At 47.5% G+C, this 25262-nt stretch overlaps 1 protein-coding gene across 1 annotated transcript in view; it reads right to left on the minus strand.

Annotated features, from left to right (window-relative positions):
- LOC131288297 (afadin) overlaps positions 1 to 22493 on the minus strand; it is a 40504-nt gene extending 18011 nt beyond the window's left edge. Inside the window, exons 1-6 of the mRNA XM_058317416.1 lie at positions 22275 to 22493; positions 21402 to 21510; positions 21082 to 21275; positions 20547 to 20990; positions 20353 to 20434; positions 2225 to 2577 (exon numbers count right to left, since the gene is read on the minus strand). Coding sequence (XP_058173399.1) covers positions 2225 to 2577; positions 20353 to 20434; positions 20547 to 20990; positions 21082 to 21275; positions 21402 to 21510; positions 22275 to 22394 — 1302 coding nt within the window. The 5' untranslated portion in view covers positions 22395 to 22493. The remainder of the gene's footprint in view (positions 1 to 2224; positions 2578 to 20352; positions 20435 to 20546; positions 20991 to 21081; positions 21276 to 21401; positions 21511 to 22274) is intronic.
- Between the last annotated feature and the right edge of the window lie 2769 nt (positions 22494 to 25262).

Here is a 25262-nt window from a genome sequence, read left to right on the forward strand (position 1 = left end):
GGTTTTTCCGATCCCAGGGTGGGACGGAGATAGACGCGGGATGGGAAGGGGGAGGGAAGATACTTGAAACCGATCGCTTCCTCCGTTTGGTCGCTTGCGGGAACGGGAAGAAGGGATGCGCACCGTAGCATAATGGCTGGGAGATTAGCTGTGGAAACTGTTTCATCTTCCATCCTTCTTCGACGCCTTGTTGTTCGTCTCGAGACTGGGCGCCTCCATTCCTCGAGACCACCCCGTCGGTTCATCAATGATTTATTCTAGTCACAGCACCAGTGCCGCTTCACCAGCGTGGGATTAAAGCTGTGTGTGTGTGTGTGAGTAGAATGGGATTCCTCCTTGATGATGTTTAATGTAAATTAAATCGGTGATGTGTACTAAAAGGCCCCCTCCGCCGTTTCGGTATTCGATTCATTGGCTGTGTAATATTGTCGACCCTGAGCGTTACCTGAGCATCCCCTGCTGCGAACTCCCCCAGGGAGGGCGAGATGAGCTTCATTCAGCCGCCGTTCAACGGCTAAAATGAGGCGAACGAATCATAATCGGGTCGGCTGCTTTTGGGGGCTTTTTGAAGTTGATAAAAAATTCACGTACCGCTTAGCGGACGCGCACTCGATCGTTCTTTCGGGGTTTCGGTTCAAGCATCATGGTAGGGGATATAGTGAGGTTTGAGCTACTCGCTGGCCGACTAAGCCAGCATCTTAATCGGTTAATTTAAGTCATTGGGGATACAGGTTTGCGACTCCCGAATGCCCTGCTGGGGAGATGAGTTTTTTGTTCTGGCAATTCCGCAATTTTGCCCCCGTTTAATTATGCATACGGGCACGGGACGGAGATGGTGTGCGTGAGGGATTTGATTTTAAAGATGATTTTGCGGTACAGTGAAGTAATGAACCAATACCAAGGATATGGAAACGGGGATTTTTCAACAGGCGAGGCAGCGGGTAATACCACAAAAATTAAATTTAAATTAAATTTAAATTTAATTAAATTAAAAACAAAAATATCGAAAACATGTTTTGCTCATATTTTGATAAAAATGGCCAACAAAAAAATGGGAAAAGATAGCAGTTTATTATAACTGTGTCAGTTGAAATCAGAATCGTAGCAGTTGATATTATAATCCTCCTGGCACAGCAGCTTGAGCGAAGTACGCAAACTAGCGAATGTGAACGTATACCGCACGAATGACAGCCCAAAATTGATCTACATAGCAGGTGGGTTCATAAAGAATGAAGCTCTTCGATTTCATTGGAACGAAACTGCTCACAAAAATAAGTAAACAAATGGCATGCAGTCGTTTTATAATAAAAATAAAGTGATTCATCCGAGATGAACCCACCTCATATGTTGGACTACCTTCGAGTATCATTCGTGCGATATACGTTTACATTTGCTAGTTGCGTACATCGCTCGACTTGCCACACCAACTTTATAATATCAACTGCTACGATTCTGATTTCAACTGACACAGTTATAACAAACATTATTGCGTTATAAAATCAACTGGTACTGTTGGAATATCATGTGCTGCAGTTGGAATAAATGCTGCTACTGTTATGAAATCATCTGAAAATCCTTGTGTATTAGTTTTAAACCTTTTTAGGTTTTGGCAGCCTTAACATTTTACCATTTCTGATCAAATCATACAATGTGGCACATTGCATGTAGGAATCATGGTATCATTAAAAGATAAATAAAATTGAAGGAATGTTCAAAATACACATCTTAGACAGATTTTCTATTTGGAGGAAAATTAAAGGAAGAGTGTTTTCCCTAAAAAGCGGTTCAATAATTTCGCTCCCAGCACGGACTTTAGGATTTATCCGATCGCCCTGATTATCGTCATACCTTGGTCGGGCATCTATTGAAATTTATTTTTGTCCAGCTTCAATTGGTTATGAAAAGTGCTAATGATTGTATGTTCAAGATCTTCAACACGTTGAGGAAAACGTTACAAGGGGTGAACAATTCTTGTATGTCATAACAATCATGAAGTTTGCACCAATACTTGAAAATGAGACGTCAAGTAACATCCTAACATGACGGAGAATTTATGAATATTACAAATAAGCTGACTATTTGGAAACGAACTAAATATTTCCTTTTACCAAAATTTCTATGAGAAAAACAAATCATTTTTCCTCTCAACTTCATCAAAACCACATCACAATAAAAGCTGAAAAATGTACAAGAAAAGCAGCATAATTAAAATAAAGTCACTTACATGCAGTATCGTCGGCTGCTGGATGTGGTGGCCGTTCACGAACGTCGTGCCGTCGGCGTGCAGCGGCGTCACGGTGCACACGCCGTCGTGCATCGAAATGAGACAGTGGCGCGCCTGGATGGACGGGCCGAACAGCTGCAGGGCGTTGGTGTTGGCCGACCCGACCTCGATCGGTTCGCTGCCGAGCTTCACCCGCCGTCCACCGTCGCCGCTGTGCGTGATCTCGATCAGCATCGGGCCCTCGCGGTCGCCCCCGATATTGTTGCCACCGTTCGCCACGCCGAGCGGTTTCTTTTTCCGTCTGCGCGGCTGCGAATCCGCCGGTCGGCGACGCACGTGAAACATTATCGAACCTGCGGGAGAAAGGAGGAAGAATGAAAATCAATTTAGCGAAAAAGCGAACCGAGAGCGCGCGCGATGCGGAAAACGCTAGAATGGACCTCATTTGCTTGCTTAATGTTTTGTTGCCGGTCCTTTTCTTCGGCCTTTCCTCCCCGGCCCGACGGCGAGGATGGACCGGAATTTCCCGGAGCTGTTTAATTATCTTCCTTGATGGTTTATTATTTTACGTCCGATCTCCGCCGACCCACGAGCACGAGCGCAACCCCGGTGGCGATCGGCTTTTCAACGTAAATTACATTTTCGAGAACACCTAACCCCTTATGGAAACATTCATACCCGTCCCCTCTCCTCTCTCCGTTTGCCGTTTCCTTCTCAGGAAGTGTTGGTAATTTGAATTCTACGCGGAATACACAATTTACGTGCGTAATCGCACCCGACGCTCTGTGTCACGGTTGGCCCATTGCCCGGTTGCCGGAAGGTGTTCTAGCCGTGAAACTGTTTGCCCACAAACGACGAAACACAGAAGGTTCGCATAGCATCAACACGCCGAGAGCCGGTTCTCGCATGCAGAATGGTTCTCGTTTGCCTATGCTAATTACTACACATGTACATAATTAAATGCCTCGACACTCGACCGTTCGGATGCTGACCGAACCACCTTTGCATCGGTCGTCCCATCTGTATCGGCGTTTTGCTGAAGCAAGCAACGACCAACGGTCTGTGGTTGCCCCAAGCACACACAAAACCCCACACACACACACACACTCATATGCAAACGAGAGCGGGGCGTAACAGCTTGGTGGAAATTGAAATCCATTTCCACAGCGGCTCAAGTGTGCTGCCCGATCTTCAAGGGCGTCACTGAACGATCTCGCCCTCGGTCGAAGATAATGCAACGGGATGGTTGGAGCCCGCTGCTCCAATGTTACCAGATGGGGTAACTGTGCGCAATAATTAACCGATTTCATTTTCAAAAATATTGTGTCTTGTATCTGCTCCATTGCGGTGAGATGACGCGTATGGTTCGAAAATGGGGTCAGCATATTATTTCACGATTAAGATTGCTGCTATTTATAAAGCCGAGCGTTCGAATGTCGTAGAATGTTAAGTGGATCCACTTGCAAACCAATTTATCTCAACGTCGATGGATCGTTTTGAAACAGCTAAACGTGACTGACGCTACAAAGGAGTTTAAAAATAATAAATACACATTCAAATCATACATTCCTTTCCTTCAAAAACACAGCGGAAACGACTGGACGATCTACGATCGATTTGTGGTTTACATTTGCTTTCCTTTCCAAAACATAAAACTCCCGGGAAACGGTAGAATAATACCGATCCCACCCCAAGCTCTAGCGCCGCCCGGTTACAGGATAAACATCAAGGAGATCCTAAAACGCCCGCTCGGTTAAATGATACGTGTCGCTAGAATAAACTCTTATCCTCGGAAAAGCCGACAAATAGCACCACTTTCAATCTCGATAACATAGAAAAAAGAACCGACCGGGATTTGGGAAAGGGCAAAAAGAAAAGCCGTGTGCTTTAGACAGCAATCTCCCACTCGGTGGCATTCCGTACCGGAACCGGAGAACCCCAACGGTGCCGTATTCTGTGTGTATATATTCTGTGAAAGCAAACAACAACAGAAGCCGACCGAACGCTGCCTGCTTTGTTTTTTCCTCACCCGCTGCCGGAGAACGCACACCAGGCGCCTACCTAGTGGTAGTAATCCCTGGGATAAGGAACAACCGGAATCCTGCCAGTCCCGTTCGGAAGGGGCGACGACGGTAGATCCTTTGGCGACACGTGTGACAGGCTGGTGGGTAGTAACAGTAAGTAATAGGGAAGGGAGGCAAGGAAACGGACACACACGCTTGCAAACGCTTATCCCCCCATGGAGTGTCTCGTGTCAGTGTCTCCGATAAATCCTATAACATTTATTAAAAGCTTTTTCGGTACGGTACAGGGTCTTTGGCGGGCGGGGGGGGGGGGGGGGGGGGGGGAGAAAAAAAACCGGGCGAAAAGGGGAGTGTGTGGGTGTGTGGGTGTGCGTCCTGCGGAAAGATCATGGCTCCTTAATGTTACGATGGGTTGATGCCGTTGGGCCGTTGGGAAAGCAAAAGTAGCAAAACATACAAGAACCGCATTACGACACACCACATGTTGCCTCTAGGACGTTCGTGGGGGTGGAGGGCGACGAGGAGGGGAGGATTTTTTCTTCTATCCCCCCTCTCCCCTTCTACTTTCCTTTACCCTTTTCTCGGCCAATAGGCAAGAGTTGACCCGTTGACCCCCGGAGCGAAAAAGCGCTACGCGATCGTTTGCGATGGCGAATGCCAGACGAAGGCACGCTTCGATAGCGATTTGGGGGATGATTCAGGAGTTCTAGCGTAGAAAAAAGGAAGCAAGAGAAGAAGAAAAAAGCTCGAGCCATGTTGACTGAATGAAGGTCATGGGGCACTGACGTTGTTTTAACGTATAACCAACCAACCCCGCCTTTGCCGACATAAAAACAGAATCATTATCTATCGCCCAAGCGAAGCACCACATCGAAAGGTTAGGCCAAACGAGATGGCCAGCAGGCACACACACACACACACACACACACACACACCCAAAAGCACATCATAATTGAGCTGGTAACGATGGATGGCCAGCCGTAGCCACGTTCTTCAGGGTTTGGTGCCGGGCCTTGTTTTTTTTTGGTTGTTTTTGTGACGATATTTCATGGCGAGCGTCAAATTACACGCTGGTTTTTCCACCCTCACGTCCGAGAAATTGGTGAGAGTCATAATCGGGAGGCAGCCATCATTATTATGGGGTGCGGTAAGGATTGGGATTTTTGTTTTTATTACTCCACCGAAGCAATTCACATTTCAACGGTAGATCATTTCCCTCCCCTCGCCAAAAATGGCACGCAGAACGCGAACTGTTTGTTTGGATGATGATGATTGGTGCAGCGCCGCATGTGCGCCACCAGGCGTCTCCATCGTTTGAATAAGATGAATCGAACACGTCTTCGGCTTCGGGGCGCGCCGAATGCACGTCTCGTTATTGCTTTTCCGCACGTTCCCGCAGCCGGGCGGTTTGTTTAAAAACCGTTGTTTACCGTCCGCATTACGAGATTTCGTTTGCGATTTACCATAATGAAGGTGAGGAGTGGCAAGGCACGGAGGGGGCGATGAGGCCGACCCGGTGGATCTTCTCTCAACGAGCGTCAGTGTGCGGTGTATTTTATTTTTGTTTTTTCCCCCATCAGCACGAAGAAGAACACTGACGTCATTTTTCGCCTTTCACGAGCACGGACGATGCAGATGTGCAAAACTGCTTGGAGAGCTGGAGTAGCGAAGGAAACTTAAATATAGGTGCAAAAATTCACGGATCGTGACGTCACGCGGGGATGCGGAAAAAAAGCGTTCTCCGCGAAGCCATTCTTTCCCTTCCTTCACTCATTTCTTATTCCCTCCCTTTTTCATTCCATTGCCTTCGCTTCTTACCGTGTTTAACTTACTTCTTTTGCAAACAAACGCGCACACACACAGAAAGAAACCACGGCATCCCAAGGCATTTTCTTCGCCGAGAGATATACGGCCGTTGCTGCTCTTTTTGCTGCGCGTGTGCTTATCTTCATCAATTAATCAAGTTCACTTATGCTGACTGGAAGCGATTTTTCAACCGCTGTTGTTTTTACTTAGTCTTACGAGTGCGCTTCATTTTCCTTCCCCATTTCAAACCGCAAGCAGCGCCGGACCGGAAGAGCTCTGGCAGATCCGAGTCGAGTAGATTCTGATTTTCACAAAATCACACCCCACCCAACAACAAAGGCGGAGTGGGGCCGCGCGATCGTTCGGATAAGACCCCTTATTACTCGGCCGGCCACTCGAAGATGGAGAGGGGAAGCGAAGGACGCCAGGGGAGAGGATGGGGACAAAACAGTCCACTTTAAACTTTTTCATTAATTTACAACAAGCACCAGCACGATATGGATCGTATTAAAGATGGTGGAACATTGGGGAGGATGAACTAGAAAGTCAGCGAGAAGAGCGGCGTGGAGGAACAAACCTTGAACCCGCGTGACATTTGTAGTTCGTCGATAAAGTAAAGCTAACTCCTGGACGAACTATACCCCCCTCGAGAGAAGGCACGAGGGAAAGATGAAGCCTGGAATGTGACAGACGGTGTCAAAGCGAGAATTTATATCGGAAATACTCTGAACCGACGCTGCCGGTGTTGACAGACACGGTGAAAGCAAGCAGACACGTCGGAATGCTGTGCAGCTTACAGCAGGTGAAATAAAATCAATGTTGTAAAGTGGCACGTCCGACGACGTTGGAGAGGAAAATTTAATAAAACCCCTCCCCGACACAAAACGTACGTTCGAAAGTGGCAATAATTTATCAGCGGGCGAACGGAAATCAACGGAATGTCACCGATAAGCGCCGGTGGTTGTAAGCTCAGTGGCTCCGCGTCACGCCGAGTGGCACTTTCAACCAAATGGTTTAAATATGCAAACCATGGCAGAACCCGGTAACCGTTCCGCAGTCCAATGGAAAAGATAAATATTCCGCGAATTATCGTTTCAAACCGTCGTGATCCGTTTTCGCAGAACATGCAGAATGATAAATGAATGCTGAAAAGGTCGCACTCGCGAGGGGTATTATTCCAAGTAGCCATCTGCAGTTTACCGTGAATAACGGATAAATGAGCGCACATTGATTTTTGGGGCGCATTTTAAGCTGCCATTTGCCCATTAATCTTGCTTCAATATAAACTAATTTTTCAATTTTTTCTCTTTTCTTTTCTGTGCAAAATTCTTTTTTGAATTACCATACTTAAAATACATAATTACATTCTATCTTATTTTGAACTTGAATAATTAATTATCGTTTGCATTTAAGACATCAGCTTTTCTTAATGATTCGTATGATGAAATTAAGAGGTAATTTTTATACATCGATTTAAAAATAGGAATTTTCAGATGACATCATAACAGTAGCAATATTTATTCCAACTGCAGCACATGATCTTCCAATAGCATCAGTTGATTTTATAACGCGATCATTTATATTATAACTTTTCAATTGAAATCAGAATCGTAGCAGTTGATATTATAATCCTCCTGGCAGGAGCAGCTTGAGCGAAGTACGCAACTAGCGACGTATAAACGTATATCGAAAGAATGATAGCCCAAGGTTGATCTACATAACAGGTGGGTTAATAACGAATGAAACTATTCGATTTCATTCAAACAAAAATCGTTTCAAAAATAAGTAAAAAAAAACTTGTTTAAAAATTCCTTTCGTTATCTAATGAAATTAAAGCGATTCATGCGAGATGAACCCACCTGATATGTTGAACTACCTTGGAGTCTCATTCGTGCGATATACGTTTATACTTTCTACTTACGTTACATACCACCTTTATAATGTCAACTGCTACGATTCTGATTTCAACTGACAAAGTTATAATAAACATGATTGCGTTATAATATCAACTGGCACTGTTGGAATATGATGTGCTACAGTTAGAAAAAATACTGCTACAGTTATCATTTGAAAAACCGTGAACAAAGTAGTTGAACATAGAAAGATACTAAAGAAGGCGAAATGATTTCCGCAGCCGAAGGTGCACACGCCAATCCGCGCCATACGGAACCGCATTTCCAGTCGTGTGTCAATTCAAGTTCGAACCGGAAGGAACGAAAAAAAAAAACAACCGGTACCATTATGTGGTTTGCACGTGATAAAGTATTATGCAAATAAGGGCTTACGTCAACGCGTGCGAATCGAATGCAAATCCTGCGGAAAAGGCAGAGGGGGGCAAACAAACAGCAACACACTTTTTCACATACTCGCCCCGGTTGGTCATTAATAAACCACCGAGCCAGCAAATGATTGGCGTGGCGAATGAAGCATGAAACCATTATAACGCCCACCAACTGCCCCTCCCCCACCCACCCCGTTAATCCAACAGGACCCGGTGGCCTCGTTTCCCGGGGCTGGCGGAAACGCATGGCCACGAAAAAAAGGGGCAGATGGAGTCATATGACGACACACACAGACGAGATGCACACCATGGTGCTGTATAGAGTACGCCCTGTTTCATTGCGTTATCGGTGGAATTAGATTTCCTGACACACACTGGCAGTGACACGCACCCTTTCTCTCTCGGCCAGGGCTCCCTCCCCCTCCCCCACCTGCTGCCTTCTCGTGGGCACTTGGGGTGTTCTAAAAGGGGGTGGGTGTTCCATTATCATTCGAATTCCCGAGTTCGCCCTTTCATCCCGTTCATTGTTGTGCCAGACACCACCACCGCAGCAACACCCCCCCGGGCCCGAATCCGTCAACTCCAGTCACCACTGTGGAAGAATGGCCCCGGCTCGGTGTGACAGAGAGGCACAGCACAGCACAGCAAACGTCAGGTTCCGTCACTGTTTGACCGGTTTCCGAAACCGACGCCATTAAGCGCTGGACGCGATCGATAAAACGCTCGTTCGACCGGCCCCGAGCGAGCTTCGGTGTTTTTGTCGCACACGCAGATTATTGTCGCCCCGGCAAATTTTGATTTTGACAGCGAGTAGAGGTAGTGAGACAAACGCGGCCTGCCTTAATTGAGTGATCGATTTGAAGGACGACCGCTTGCGAACGAACCTGAGCACTGACTCGGCGACACCCGCTCGGTCTCGGAGTAAATCCTGCGGTCACTGGCGACACTCGGTGTTGCGACACCCAGACACACACACACCCGGGGTGTTTAACGCATCCCTTAATCGACCGATCGAAACCCCGGAACGGTCGTGCCAAAGCCGTTACACCCCGGAACGGAAACAACAAACAGGCAGGAGCAGCACCATCCGCACGGGAAACCTGACACCGACTGCACCGGCCGGGAAAAAACGGACTGCCCCAGACCGCCACCGTTGATGTTTTGGCGGCCCGATCGTGACTGGCCCGAACCGAAAACTCGACCGCGCGGCTCGCCCTCCGGGGCTCACTCTCTCTTGTTCGCTCGTCCTGGGCGCCGCTGAGTTTATCGTCCCGGGTCGGGTTGAAACCCCGTTCGGGGCCATCGCCGCCGCCGGGGGTGGTGTGTTTGTTTGGAGAAAATGACTGCCCGAATAGGAACATATGTACTAACCCCATGTGCCCCACCCTCCACCCTGTGCTCCTCCAGCATGCTACCCCTTTTAATTCCGAACACCCCTAGAGAGGGAGGGAGGGAAAGTTCCTACGAGTGTGCTCCAGTATCCAGCGGTCCAGGGGTGGCAACTACTTCGAAAAGCCAACCGTGCGCTTTTATTCCCCCACCTCCCATCCACCCTCGCTAGCTCCTCTTATCTCGTGCGAGGATGGTTGTAAAAACACAGGGGAAGGAAGTATTGGAGTACCATTCCACTCTCACACCCACACACACACACACACAGAGCTCCGTTGGCTAGCTGGGAGGGTGGGAGGGCCTTTCCATCAACAACTACACCGACACCGAAGACGAGAATAGTAATCGACAACAAAAGAACGTTTCACTCGACTACGACAAAGCACCGATCCCCATGCTGCTGCCGGGCACCCTCACTCTCTCCTGAGACACACACACATTTGATACCACCAGTGTCACCCAAGAACTCAAGAACCTCAACTCGACGCTACCGCAAACTCGTCCTTTTGTCGAGTCGTTGTCTTGTCACCCGATCAAAAACCGCCCGGAGTCTCCGACCGAACTGTGCGGGGTGGAGGAAGCGCAAGGACGGCTGCGGGAGAGGTGTGTAGAGAGGACACAGGTCGAAGTGATAAAGAGGGGTAACAAACGCAAAATCGGACAGAGAGAGAGAAAAAGAGAGAGGGAGTGACAGAGAAAGAGAAAGCTCCTTTGAACCGACGCCGATGTAAGAATGATTAAGGAATTCAGGGAATTAAATTCGGATAAGTAATTTTTGGTAACTCATTTGGGGCCCATTACGACCCAACGGGACGAACCCAACCCCCCCCCCCCCCCGCCCCCTCCATCGCCCGTGTATGGACGAAATGGATGTGTGCTGTAATAGGGCAGGGTCATTATTACGCCACCGCCGACGCCGCCTTGTTGTTCCAGGCTTTTGCATGTTTTGCAATGCTTTTACAAAAGAACTTTTCCGAGAAGCCAGTACACCGATACGTCACCGTGGTGTTCGCGTGGCCTGTTTGCACATCAAACCCAAACCGAACCGAAACCAAAAGCTGCTGCTGCTGACGTTTCGAGGAACTTACTCTCGCCGGCATCGGTTGAGGGCGGTTTTGCGAAACGAGCAGCACAATCGGAACAGTTGGGGAGGGTGGGGAGGGTTAGGAGGTCCGCACTGGGAGTAGTGGGGAGCCTGGGAAGTCGTCGTCGTCGAGTTTCTTCGCTGCTTTTGCGCTGCGGGAAAACGTATGTTGCCGAAATTCTCGAGGAAAATTATCCTCCGGAAGTTCGGTGCGCAAGGAATATGTGCTGGCATGTGTATTGATCTTGTGTGAGGTTTGCCCTCGGCATGGCAACAACGCTTTTGATCACCGTCTAGTTCTTGTAACAAAGACTTCCTCCGTCGATGTACGTTTCCACCGAGAAACTGAGGGAATGAAAGCATTAAATCCCGCAATTACTCAAAAAAGGCAATCATCTTAAGCACCAAAACGCGGCGGAGGAACAAAAGCGAAACTACTACTTTTGATTGAGAAGGGACGAAACATTTTTCAATTTTCCTTTCGGACACCGGTGCGAAACGGAGAAGAAGCAGAGAAAACCCAGAAGAGCCGCGGTCCGGTTTACGTTGGCTGATTGATTGCGAGCTTGAAATAAGCCCGACCCGGAGCCGGACACAATACACGCCCCGGTAGTATTATCGATTGGTTGATAACCTACATTTCTCGACGTAATCCCGTGCCCTACCCTGCTCGGTGGCGCTTTTCCGAATGTCGCGACTGATCCCCAAAGGCGTATGATAAGCATTCGATTGGAAATGTGCGCAAACTAGTAAACAGTCCAGGAGTAGACGTTGGCCATCGATTACATTGTAAGAGAAGCAGAAAGGAACGGTAAACGGAATGGTTTTGTTTGGTATTGATTTTCCGGATAAGGTTTGATGCTGGCCAATATTTAAATCGAGTGCATTAAAACTGATCCATTTGTTTTATTTAATAAATTCAGGTTACGAAAACAGTCAAAGTTAGTTCTTGTTACTTTGTTCTCCATAAATCTTTCTTTGTCTCTAACACGAGTAGCATTCCTTACAGACTATTTGCCAAATCGAACCGACGAAAGAGAGGAACCACCATGTGGCTGTAACCAACCGTAAAACAATCGCACGACGACAAATCATATGCAATCATCAATGCTGTCAGGCTCAATTGGGGGAACACAAAAACATGTGGAATATTTGCCCGCTTTTCCTCTAACGATTTCGGACCGCAGCAAAAGGAATGCTTCCCCGGCGTACCGTACCGAATGTCCGTACCGGTACGTACGTAAATCGATAACGATCCAGGTAACATTCTCGAAGGCCGGGAGGACCTTTTCCTTCCTTCCCTTTTCTTCCCTTTCCCGGGGGCCAGTCCAGTCCCGAAACCGATAAGGAAGTCGTCATGTCGTCAACAAAAGCGTACTGCTCGGCCCCCGGAGGGACCGACGGAGCAAAAACTTGAGCCGAAGTTGAAGGAGAGCATACAAACACACACACATACACACACAAATATGTGCGCGTGACAGAGGAGGGCACACGGAACCGAGCGGCCGGAAAACTCGGATGGCAAGCGTGTGCATGATATGGTGACGTGGCTTGGCAATGGGGATTTGGGAGGGGGATGAGGAGGGGGGTTAGGTTGGTCCTCGGTATGAATATACATTCGAGTATGTATATTTTATTTCCACCTCGTTTGCCATGCATACGAATCGGTTTCGGAGTCAGACGAAATAAAGAAATGAAAAAAAAAAACGTCTGACAGTCAATCCCACAAACGGGATGATGATGTCTTGTGTCCCCCGCCGCCGTCTTCAGTGCGGGACGGCGAAAAACGGTGTGGGCGAGACCAATTTTGCAGCGCGGAACAACTTCTGCAACTAATCTCTGTGGCGTGGTAAAGTGTTTTGCAGCCACGAGCGAGCAGAACCAACCCGCAAAATATGCTGATGGGGCCGGTTTTTTCCCCTGCTGGCCAGAATATCCGAAAGCACAAGCACCCGGGAAAGTTCGCCAAAGGTGGCTGCTCATTTCACCCGATGCAAATAATCTACACTCCCAAAAGAAACGCAAAAAGAAGCACAACACCTGAAGGAGATGGAGCCGCCCGGTGACTCGTTGTAATGAATAATGAACGAGGCTGACTTGTGTCGTGCGTCAACATACGCCTTGGGGATGCTGCCGTGAGGCCACACGATGCAGCAGTCGGCGCCACCTCAAGCTCCCGCAAATGCTGGCCCAAGGGTTGTGGCGTATAATGAAATTGTTTGCACCTTTCCCACACAACACTGGCTGGGAGGAAAAGTTTCGGACACCAAACTATGCTACAAAAAGGCGGTTCGCATCCAGTGACCTCCACACGCTGTCCTTTTCTCGTCCTCCCCCTCGTCACGAAGGTCGATTAATGGCTCACACACGGCCCCGATTGGATGAAGGTTGTCCGGTGGTCGTGCTTACCACTTTCGAACGAAACTAACACAAAGAATCGGCCAAATCTTGCCCGTTTAACGACTGTTTAATGTTTGCTTATGTTTCCATTACCGGGGCTAAACTTCTACCGAGCGTCCAAGTGGGATTATTTGCCAATTTGGGAAACTTTGCGCAAAGGCGATAATAAGCGCTCCCCCACTCTTGATTAATGACATTGAGACGGTGGCAGGGCGCGGTGGGAGGATAAAATATTAAATACCCAGGAAACACTGCCCCTCCGGATGGTTGACTTTGAAGAAAACGCGATGCGTTCATTAAGAAATACTTTCGTTCCATGCCGAACAACGCTGTTCTTCATCGTTTGTTTTCAGGCAACTTTTTCTTCTTTTGTTTTTGATGCTTACAACGTAATTATATTTATTCATCATCACATTCCTGCACGATGCCCGCCCAAGTCATTAAAGCTAATTACTTGAACACGAAATTTTATGTAGCACCCAAAACCAAAAAAAAAAAGTGAAACAAAAGAGAGTCAAACGACCAAGTGCTTCTCCGGGCGCTCGCTTGAAGGACAGATTATAGGGCCGATGGTGCTTCAGCGCAAGATGACGACCGAAATTTCCACCCCCCCACACCCTCCCCTCGCGTAAGGTTTTCCATCAATAAATCAATCAATTATCTTCGGCGGAAAACTCCGGCCCGGAAACATCAAACGTTGAGTGGCCCATCATCATCGTCGTCGTGCTGCTGCTGCTGCTGCTGCTTTCTGAAAAGGGTAATTCACTTTGTCAGCAGCACAACAAACCAAGACCATACGCGCAGCATACGTGAGGAGGGGTTTGTGTGGGGGGTGAAGGGAAAGCGAAAATGTAGGCGATAAATTAGCACATACAAAAAACAAAAATGACGAAAATAAAAAAAAACATACACCGAAACAACCCGAGAGTGGAAAGCATCCGGGGCGCACGTAACTGCCTACCCGCCTGCCATTCTGCCAGGTACCGGTGAGGGGGGGTAGTGATGAAAATTTAATTTGGAAGCCAAACACCGGAATGGAAAATCGGGGCCCCCATCGTTAAGGTCGGTGGCGGCGGGGGGAGGGGCGCGTACAGGGGTTTGAGGGTAACGTAAATGCGCCGAGTTCCGAATTTTCAAGGATTCTACCGAAAGCTCCGTATAAAGCACCGGGCGCCTCCATCGCTCATGTGGAGAAGGTCAAAGAATCGGGTAAGTTTAGAGGGTGTATTATTTTTTCTTTCTTTTTCGCTCTAAGCAACCCCCGAAAACAACGATCAAGTGTTGCGGGGGGATGGCTAGCAGTGCTTTAATGTATTTCCCAGCGGTGAGCATGATGTTTTGTTTGCTCGAACCGTCCGAAAGGATGGCAAATCTGGGAAGTACGGGCGTAACGGACCTTCTGTTTTCCTCCACACTTGTAATGAGTTAAAAAAAAAGTGGTAAAGAGCAACACCAATGCACAAAGAAAACACCGTGTTGCCTTCCATTTTCTTCTCGACGCCACGAGGCAACATGAGCGAAGAAGGTGGTGGTGGTGGAGGAGAGAAATGGCGTAATAAAACCCCCCCGGGGGTGAACTGCAGGCGGCCCTGACGCATCTTCCTAACGTCGTCGTCCTCGTCTCCGTCGTGGTGGTTGTTGTTGCGTTCGGAGGACAAATGTGTCTCCGAAATCATTAAACGGAAAATGTAAAACGCCAACATGCCGCCGCACTCGACTCCACTTCACGCCTGTGCCGCGCTAAAAGCCGCCACCGCGCCACCGACCTCACCATTTGTCCCATCGTCCCACCGGGGCAGATGACTAGACGGAAGTGAACAGTGTATCAAACGCCCCCCTTACATGCTTTCTCTCTCGTTTTGTCCCGCCATCATCCCCACATCCAAAGCGACCGTGACGAGGTCCCGGGTGGTGGTCGCCCTGCTGCCACTGCACGGTTGGATGCTGGTTTATTAAGGCTTTTCTCCCGTGCGTGTGTGTGTGTCTGTTTGAGCTATTCGCTCTTTGACCTCCGCTGGGAAACAGCGTCAACATAGACCGACGGCGTCGCGTCGCCGTTTGGGACGTGAGGCACTTAAGAGACGGGAAGGGGAAGGAAGTGTGTTAGGGGTACGGGTCGGGCTCGAGCTTTGTTTGTTTATTACATCACGTTCGCTGCTTTCTCCGTGAGCCCGTGGCGACGAATGAGAGTGAGAGAAAAAAAAAGCAATGACAAGGACATTAGAGTTTGTTGAATGACTCCAAGAATGGAATGAAACACGAAATGAGATCCACAAAGAACAGGAAGATACGCTTCGGAGACAATCACGCTTGGAGAAGCGTCGACGTAAATCACCTTTTTTCCATTTCCATTGTTCTCCAGCTATCTACATTTCTCTGTATGTGTGTATGTGTTTTTTTTTTCTTTTCATTTTCAACAGCAAAGCAGCAAATGAGCGATTGCAGGATTCGGAACGCTGAATGTGGTAAATTCGGAAGGGCCGAGATAAATCACACTTACGTCGTATGCCCCAGTCCATCATGGTGCTGCCCCCTTCGTGCTACGACCTCCGGCCGTCGGTCTCGTGGTGGGATGTACGTCCTTTCGATGGTCGCCGCCGCTGGGAAACCCGTGCGGCATGTGAGCAGCTCCGCCAATGATACGCGCGCCCTTCGGAAAATCGCTAAACCCAGGCGAACGCACGGTCCGTTTGGGAAGTCGCGCAATTTTCTTTTCCTTATTACACTTGACTTTATGTGTGTTCCCGCCAAACTTGGACTAACAACTTTCACCCTCTCTCTCTCTCTCCTCGACGACGACGGCAAGGCACAGACCTCGGGCTTAATCACACCCGCGCGCACACACCCACAAACAAACTTTTCCACTCATTGGCGCGTGCGAAGGTCGAGAAAACTTTCGCCTACGCCACACAAACAAACACCCCAGTGTAGCCCGGCACAACCGGACGGCCGCTTCCGGCCGCTTGCCGCGCACACCCCCTCGTCCGGGTGAATATTATCACCGCCTAACTCCCGGTTGGTTCCGTTTCCCGATCACGATCCGGTTGTTGCTACCCTCGTCGGGGTGTTGTTATTGTTGCTGGTGCTGTTTGGCCGGTAACACTCACGTGTGAATATTTAATTTCCGATATGGTGCGTTTCCAAATGAGCTCTCGGGGGCGGCCCACTCGGGGAGGAAAATATTAAACGTTTGACGAGGCGAAAATTACGCACGGGGAAAGCAGCGTAAGCCTTTGTGCACGTGAAAAGCTACTAATCGCCCGTGGCAACCGCAATTCAACATTCGTTTTCGGAAATTGTATTCCACGTCAACAAGCGGGTTCGTTGGAAACTCGTTTGAAGTCTACGTTCTGTGTGTGTGTGTGCGATTTTTGTTATTTTTGCTCGACAATTTATATTGATTTCGTATCGAACCCGACGTCCAACTGTTGCCCGATGATGGGTTTTTCAAGTGCACCGTTCACGAAATATATCGCACCCGAGGGTTGAGGAGAGAAAAAAAAATACACACACAAATAAAACCCACACTTGCTGTGGTCCCGATTTACCATCACAAAGCCACCGCACAAACGAACGCGTTTAATCGAATTTAATATTGGATGCAGCAAGAGCATGCTCTCCGTTGATTGTTCCAGTCATCCGATCGAGTTCCACACGGGAATGTTCCACAACGGCAAACCGAGCCGGGAACAACGTCACGTCCCGATGGACCATTTTAATTGCCGTTTATTCTCAGCACACTCGAAGATGCACCGGGCGGCGGGCTTCCGGATACAAACTGCCTATTTTTAAAACGCAAGACTTCGCGCGCCGTAGGGCATTTGGCAGGAGGGACGACGCTTGGGTTTTTTTTTAGTTGAATTCACCAACACCAACAGTGCAGCAGGCACACGTACAAAGGCCCACGAAACACTCATAATGGGCGGGTAGAAGAAGATAACACCGAATGCGGTTTACTTTTGTTCCGGTTTGTGTTTTTTCCGTTACAACATTGAATCATCTCCGTTTCGGAAGGGCACGTTGGATTGGTTTCCTTCTTTTTGTACTGTACACACACACAAACAAACACTGCCTATTTCTCATGCCCCGTCCAGGAAGCGCATTCCTGGATCCCACAAAGGAATTCCCGTAGTAAATATTCCCTTTCCTTTTCGTCTCCGCCACAAACTCGTACTCGTACGCGGCAAAATTAAGGTTCCGAAGGGACGGGACAGGAATGTTTACTCTACGAAACGCACGTTCACAGCGGCCTACGACGGTCCGCACGGTTCAGGAGCATGTTGGTTACTGGCGGGCGTCACTGGTGTTGAAACCGTCGCCGAGCAAACGCCGCCCCGTGCGTACTGCTTGCGACACGACTACGGGCACGACTGGTGGCCGCAGCCGCAACGTATCGGTGCGCTACCGTGCCAGAAGACAGGCAGGCAAGCGTCAAACAGAGACTGCATGTACACACGCCGTGTCGCATCTTCGGTTCGGACACGCTCTCACGGGAGAACGCGTTCTCGGTCGGGAGTCCGGGAACGTTTTCCCCGGAGGGGGCTAGTGGGTGGTGGCTGTGCAATCGGAGCACGGAGAACGTTCAACGCCGGCTGTGTGTGGAATGATTCCGGGTTTTCCGTCCGACCGAAGGAATGCGCTTCCGGTGGAGGACGCTCTCCCGAAGGAGAGCTCGTTCTCTTCGTTTCGTGCTTTACGTTCGCTTCGCAACGGCATGCTCTGTCGGGTTGAACGTATGATTTGGCCACTTTTTTTGTCGTGGCTTTCCGGTGTATTATGATTGAAAGCGATCGGGGAAACTCTCTCGTTGGACGGTCAAACGTGGTCAATAATTTAGGACACCAAAAACCAAAACAAAATAGTACAGAGACGGAACTGGAAAGGTGCAGGCCAGTGAAGGAGGACGATTGTGGCTAGATAACGCGCTACTACTAAATAAGCACACAGCGCCTAAAGCCCACTCTCTCACTCGATTGGGTGTCTGCGGTAAGCCCTTGTGATACCCTCCCTCGCGGTCACTCCGTTGATAAACATTTCACGTGTCAAGTCGTATCGCATCAATCATAGGAATTTTTGGGACCGGTTGTTTTTTTTTTGGTCAAACAAAAGTGTAATATTTTCACATTACGGACGGCGGGACCGGAAATGGAAAATTGCGCTATAAATCAGCACTTACAAACGAAACATGGCAGAAACGTGGACACAAAAGAAGAAACTTGAACAATCTTATCTTTAAATGGATATAAATAGTGCCATGAAGTTTATGTGTTTCTAAGACGCTGGAGCTATTTAAACTTACAAGGTTATTCTCGAAACCTAAGTACCTAGATAACAATAGGTTTTGTCCGAGTGCTTAAACTTCTGCTTCATTACTTTTCATTCTCAAAACTAGAAAGGCAAGTGATTTTTTTTTCTAATGTAGTATTAAAAGTTCGCCAATATAAATACACTTTAAACCCAGGCGAAAAGCACGGTCGAGCCAAATAAACGAGTTTAATAAAACTGTTACTTTCCATATGCCACTCCAAACCTCAATCGTCTTATTATTCGCTATCAATAGATAAGCTAAACAAAGAAACGAGTCATATGCTCGCCATGATTACGTTGCCAGAGTAAGATAAGCAGGTGCATGCACGTGCGAAAGTTGTACCTCAAAAGGCAGGTGTTCACCTTGATTTCATAACATCGCGTATTGGACCTTCAATGGCAGAATGGCACAAGCAAATGCAGTGAAGAAAACCAGACGATCATTAGCGATAACACAACTTTCACAACACAAACACTAACACGGTCAAAGTGAAAACTATTTGAAACAAGTTTCCTCCAAGAAAGATCTAGTTTTGTATAAATTAATCGGTTATTCAGGAGGACAATCGCAAGGAAAAAAGAGCAGAAAATTTATGCAAATGTAATACATTATTTCCTGCAGTTCAAAAAAGCAAGAATAGAAATAGGTTTTAACTTATTTATTTTACACCGACACCCGTTTTAGCGCGGGTGAATTGTTCGGAGCTTTCTAATGCCAGCTTTCTCCGCCGAGATGGCGCTTCTTAACGTCTCGAAAGCTTTCAAATTTACTCGACGAGTATTGACTGCTCAGAAGAAATTTTCACTTTAAAGATTCCAGAATTCTAGTGTGATACTACAATTGCGATTTTGTAAAGTGGTTTAATGGTATGGTAGAATTTCGAATAATTCGAATAATTCTTTTTTAGATTTTCCAAATGGTCAGCCGAATCTTATTTGTTGATTAGTGTCGGTACTTCCCAATCACAATTATTTATGCTGTCCTTTAGCTAAATTGTGGAATAATCGTTTATTGCACGCATCTATACATTTAAGCTCCACAAAAGCCGATTCAACACAACCCCAACCCAACTGGTAGCTTGAATCCGATGGGTTCATTCATCAGAACATTTGGTTCCGCTTGAATTAGTATCAACAAAAGTCTACCCGCATTGTCCAATCGGCCGATCGAGTATATTTCGTGTCATTGTTGGCCAGCACGTGACTGTGGGTGGACCTAAATTCTGGGTTACAACATTGGCAGAACCTTCGCATTGAATGTACCGATGCGACAAACAAATATGTTCGACACCTTCACATGACAAATGCAAGCTTATTCCATTATTACCATGATAGGTGTAACACTTTAAACATTGAATGCTATAATGCAGGTTCGATGTTCGTGTGCTGAAGCGGTACATTTTCAAAAGCAGTATCGTGAGAAATAGGTCAACCGTTGACCTTGCGATCAATGTTGCCACCTAACCGTTGCATCACCAACGGAGTTGAATGATCAGTTGTTTTGATTTGTAAAACGATTTTACATTTCAGTTGAAACACTATTGAAAAAAAAACGTTTTCGTCTATTGTTCCGCAAGAATATTCCATCAACTTGAAATAAACCTTTCGTAAGTGATTTCCAAAACGATGCTTGATGATTTTCAGAGAAAATGGAAACGTTTCCATATGTCCTTCAATTTCCGTCCACAACCGACAAAAGGAGTGAAAGTGTGATTTGATCCCCATTTCCACGGAATGGAAACGTTTCAACAAGGTTGGATTATCCCCGCTTATAAACAGATCCGATTTCCCCCGTAGGAAATATCATTCTGCAAAGTTAAAGTGTTCCCACACTTACCCCTCGATGTTGGATGATTCATCAGAATCGAGAGTGGACACTCGTCGTCGTCAAGAATGTACTCCGAGCCATCGCTGTTAACCTACGAGATAAGAGAGATTGTAAGGGCTTGACCATCGTATTTTGTGTCCCTTATGAATAACGACATGTACTCCCCAAAGCTACGCTGGGGTTCGTTTCAACGCGACGTTTACCTGCACAAGACAGTAGTGGAGCGGATCCACTTTATCCATGCCGTACTTGGAAAGCATCTCCCGGACGACGGCCTGGGCGCAGTCCCGTATCGAGAGGAGCAGCGTTTTGTACGGCACGTCGCGGCACAGACTCTCGCCGTAAATCTTCAGCGTCCCGCCGGTGTCCGGTCCGCCGTCCCTCGACCGGAACTGCTGCAGTTTCTTCTCCAGCTTCTGCTGCCGGCGTCGCCGCATCACCGCTTCCGGATTAGAGATGGATCGTGTGAAGGACGTTTCCGGCAGCTCGGTATACAGCTTCTCCGCGACGTGGTTTTCCGAATCCGGTCCGCCCGCGCCGCCTCCCGACTGCAGTTTGTTCAGCTTTTCCTTTTTCTTCTGCTCTTTCTTTTCCCGCTTTGAGAGTTTCCGCTTAAAGCTGGGCTGGTCGGTGATGCTGTCGAGGGTCTGAAATTTTTCAGAAAAGAAAAATTGCATTAAAAAAATGAAACAACTTCCTATCCATCATTCCTCGGGTCCAAGGGTCCGAGCGACTCACATTTGTCTTTTGGGCGCAATTTTTCAACAGAAACCGTCCCTCACGGTCGTCGTTGTGCCAGTTGAGCTGCACGAGCAGTGGTTTCTCGTCCGGGTTCAGCTTCCGCTCCTCGCCGTTCGCATGGACCACGTACAGCGCGTAGTTCGGAAGGGACAGCATTCGCATATCGGGCCGGAATTTTTCTATCAACGTTTCTGCAAAGCGAAAAAAAGAGACACACAAACAAGTATCAGTAATGGGATGCCAGGTTCCATTTCCATTTCCGTTTCACCTTCCGGCCCGCCTCGCATCGGGGAAAAGGAAACCACTGGGAAACTCACCGATAACGTCGGAAACGGTGGCGTCGGAAGCGACACGAATACATTTTGTTGCTACCTTTTGGCCCTCGTCCTGAAAGTAAAATCGCATCACACCGTGGAACTCCAGATTCTGCGGAAGAACGATAGATAAACAGCGGAAGTGAGTGGTACCGTTGGAAAGATATTTTCGAACCGGTCGAAAGGAAATGTTATCGCTTAAGATAATTTTCCGGGAATCGTGTTATGTTTGTTTTTCGTTCGATCTGAACCGTATTCTATGAGCAGCAAGCACGAATTCGGCCCCTTATTTTGCCAGCCATGCGCAACTTATCAACAGCTCTGTAGTATGACTAATTCCAGTTGACATCGGTATCGCTGACCTGCCCGAAATGTTACGGAGACAACGCTCTGCGCAATGAATCATCCGTAGACTATTAATTGAAGTGAAACTACTAGCAGAACCTTCTCAGATCCATCTTTTTTGTTATTTCTATTAGCAATGGGACGTCGTTTTAATAATCTGAATCAAACGGAACAATCATAACAAAGATTCTAATCTTTTCGTTACTCTTTTGATTTAAAACGTACAACATGATTCGACTCTTTTAATAACCGTTAGGATTCAAATCTCTGAGACGACATTCACTTTTTTGGGATTCGACTCAGGGATTCGAGTTGAAAAAACTGTCCGAGAGCATTTAAATCTACTATTAAAGTTAACATCTATTATAAGCTTCGTTCTTTTCAACATTTTCAATATTTTCAACTCAAAATCCGTCGACCTGATGACTTGAATGATTCCTTTGCCTACCGAATCTCCCCTAAAGAATTCCGCACCTATCCTTATTTACGAATATACCAAATGCAGAGCATATCACAGCCTTAAATACCTACCTCATTGGGCTCGGAGAGCGCAAAAATATCCAACCGAACCGTGTTCCATTGCTGGATGACGGATCGGAGTGTTTCGCGATCAAACATGCGTTTCTCGTTCAGCGACATCGTCGTCGTCATCGATCGTTCCGCTTACGGGGGCTTGCGTACCGGAAATGGGGTGGCCGGTCACCTAGTCGACCAGACCACGTTTCAGTAGGGTTGGTGGTGGCAATGTTGCCGCCGGAGCGGCCACCACAACCCGACGACGAATCGGGCACGCGATAGACGGTCTCGCGCTGCTGTTAGACGTTGCCGTCTATCTGGTCTTGCTTGACTTGTGCGCGTCTTTACGCCGGCGGATGGTAACTCGAGACGGTGGTAATGCGAGCCGGCGAGTGTACTACAATTCGATACCTTTTCCTACTAGCCCTTTCGAGCAGCTCCCTTGAACCGATGTCGGCGGAATGTTTGTGTGAGTTTTTATTGGTTACGTTGCGTTCGACCGGGACGGGGCGGAACTGGAAGGTGGTAGATGAGATAATTGGATCCTTCTTTCTGGCGGTGAAAACTTCCTTTGCCGTCAGCACGCAACCGTCGGTTCAGCCGGCAACGTTCTTTCCGTACGAACGAACGGTGGAATGTCTCGCGCTTCCCTGCTGTCCTTCCTACGCGCGGTGCCGGTTGTGCTTTCTGCAACGAAAACAAACGGTATAAGGGAAAAAAAGGTTAAAACGGAGTAAAATTCTATCCATGCACATTGTGCACACAAGTGAGGTGCAGCTCGTGGCCGGCGAGCCTGAGCTTATGAACGTTCAGCCGAAGGTAATTGCTTTTATTAAGATCAATTAGAATCGAGGCAAAGGCGAAGCGTGCCACTCGGAGGGTACGGTTGTTGCACGGGATTTCTTACTTATTTTTCACAGGCAACGACAGACAGAGAAGATCGCAGCCTGCTGTGTGCAACTTATGGTGGGAGTTATTGATATTTACTTATGGGCCGATCTTCAACACCACGACCTGTGTTTGCTCTAGCGTCTGAAAATTTGTGACGGAAATTAAACCGACGAAACTGAACAAAAAAGAACGAACCGCTCGGGAGGAAAGAGTTCGGGCAAAGCAAAACAATCTCGTTGAAAAATACCGAGTAAAGAAAGCCATCACCCACCCGTATGATGGGGGAAATTGCCGTGAAGATTAGGGTCGGAAAAGCTTACGAGAGCCGGAGTTGAAAATGGGGACGTTCCTCCAGCCAGACATTCATTTCTCCCGGTGCAAAAAGCTTCTCTAAGTCTGCCCCTTTCGGGATTACGACGCGCCCGGCTAATGGCGAGAAAAACTGGCGGTTCAGAGAGTGCAATTATGTTTGGTGTTCTGATTCCTTTTCTTCCACGGCCCTCACCCATCTCGCATGGTCTTTGTGTTCTCGGAAAATTGCCCCGTACCAAGATAGCGAGCATAGGGAAAATTCCTTCGGGTCTACAAGGAGGCCCAGTTTTCCAAGAATGGGGAAGCAATTCCTCCGTGTACGCTGACAGTGATTCGTTTAGACGTGCCGGTAAAAATAAAGTTAAGTAAAAGCGACGTGAAAAGACCGTTGTGGCGATCGCCCGTGGTAACGTTGAAATGAATTCCCAGATGAGAGAATCCAATGGTGGTATATGAGTTGATCCATCCGTAGCTATTTCTTTTTTTTTCTTCCGTTTTATTAGCTTGACTCACACGACATTCGCTCATGCGGAACAGGGGTTCCGGCATGCAAAAAAGTTCTGGCAAACTTCCCACGACGGAACCGGCCTACCGTTTGTCTCTCCGGGCGAGACAAGTTTGTGCGTTAGAAAATACAGCCCTTAAATGACGTGTAAGCAGCGCAATGTCAATATTGAATTGCGTATTAGTCGACGGGGAAAGGTAAACGGTAGCCTCGAGTGGATTTTACTGTAGTTGAATTTTAATAACCATGTGGACCATCGTTTTGTCGTACGTGTGTGGGTGCAATGTGGGGAAGTAATTATCTTATCTGGTTTAAGTGATTTCCGTCGAGAGGAAGGGAAATATAAACACGTTTTAGCAAGGGACACAAAGTAATATGCAGCCATGAACCAAACGCTAAAGCTGAGATGGTTACTCAGCTGAACATAAACGCCCTTCGGAACTAGAGGTGGGCGTATAAGTAACGATGAGCGAATGAATATAATCTTACAAATAGATTGAAAGTTTTAAATCATCCTTAACAGGAAATCAAATCCTTAACAAGGAAAAAAGTCTCTATAGAAATTTTGAAACCCATTGAAACGTTGAGGTGTTCGAATTCTTCCTTGGAATTTAAATCTCTGGCGCAACCACTAACTTTTTAACCTAAACGTTCACTCTTTTGGAAATCGAATCTCTGTATAGGACCTATTTGTTAAACCATTTTAACGTCTCGAAATGCTAGACAAAAAAAAAGATTTAAAAAATCATTATGAATATTCACTCAATCCTTAAAGAGAGTTAGAATTCCCAACACTAGCTGAAACTAACAGCTTCCCGTAAAAAGCGACTAAACTATTGCATCATTGCGCTACGGTGTAATAAGACTCAGATTTATGGCTCATCTGATACGCCTTGACTTCTCCAACCGCTTCGGAGCCAAAAAGGTGATACAGCTCGCCCTGCAACCATTTAAAGCCTCCACATTTCCAGCTTGTTCCTCTCCTCTTCAGTGGCTTTTCTCAGTGCAAGCAGTCCGAAGTAGCGAATCATCTGAGCCATTTCACACGGCGAGCATACTCGACCATCCAGGCACTTCGGACAGATGACTCCCAGGTGTGGCGTTACACACTTGTCAAGAAACAGGTACACATCATTACTCGCAGCAGGTTAACCGTTAAAAAACCGCTCCCCCTGCGTCTCCATTCAAGCTTACCGTCACCAACACCAGCAATCCTTTCGAGCTCTGGCTGTAAAATGTAACCTTATGGCACTTATAGCTTAGCGTTCCCAAACGATCCAACCAAACCTCGACGT

This window comes from Anopheles ziemanni, chromosome 3, assembly GCF_943734765.1.
Source record: "Anopheles ziemanni chromosome 3, idAnoZiCoDA_A2_x.2, whole genome shotgun sequence".
Lineage (NCBI taxonomy): Eukaryota > Metazoa > Arthropoda > Insecta > Diptera > Culicidae > Anopheles > Anopheles ziemanni.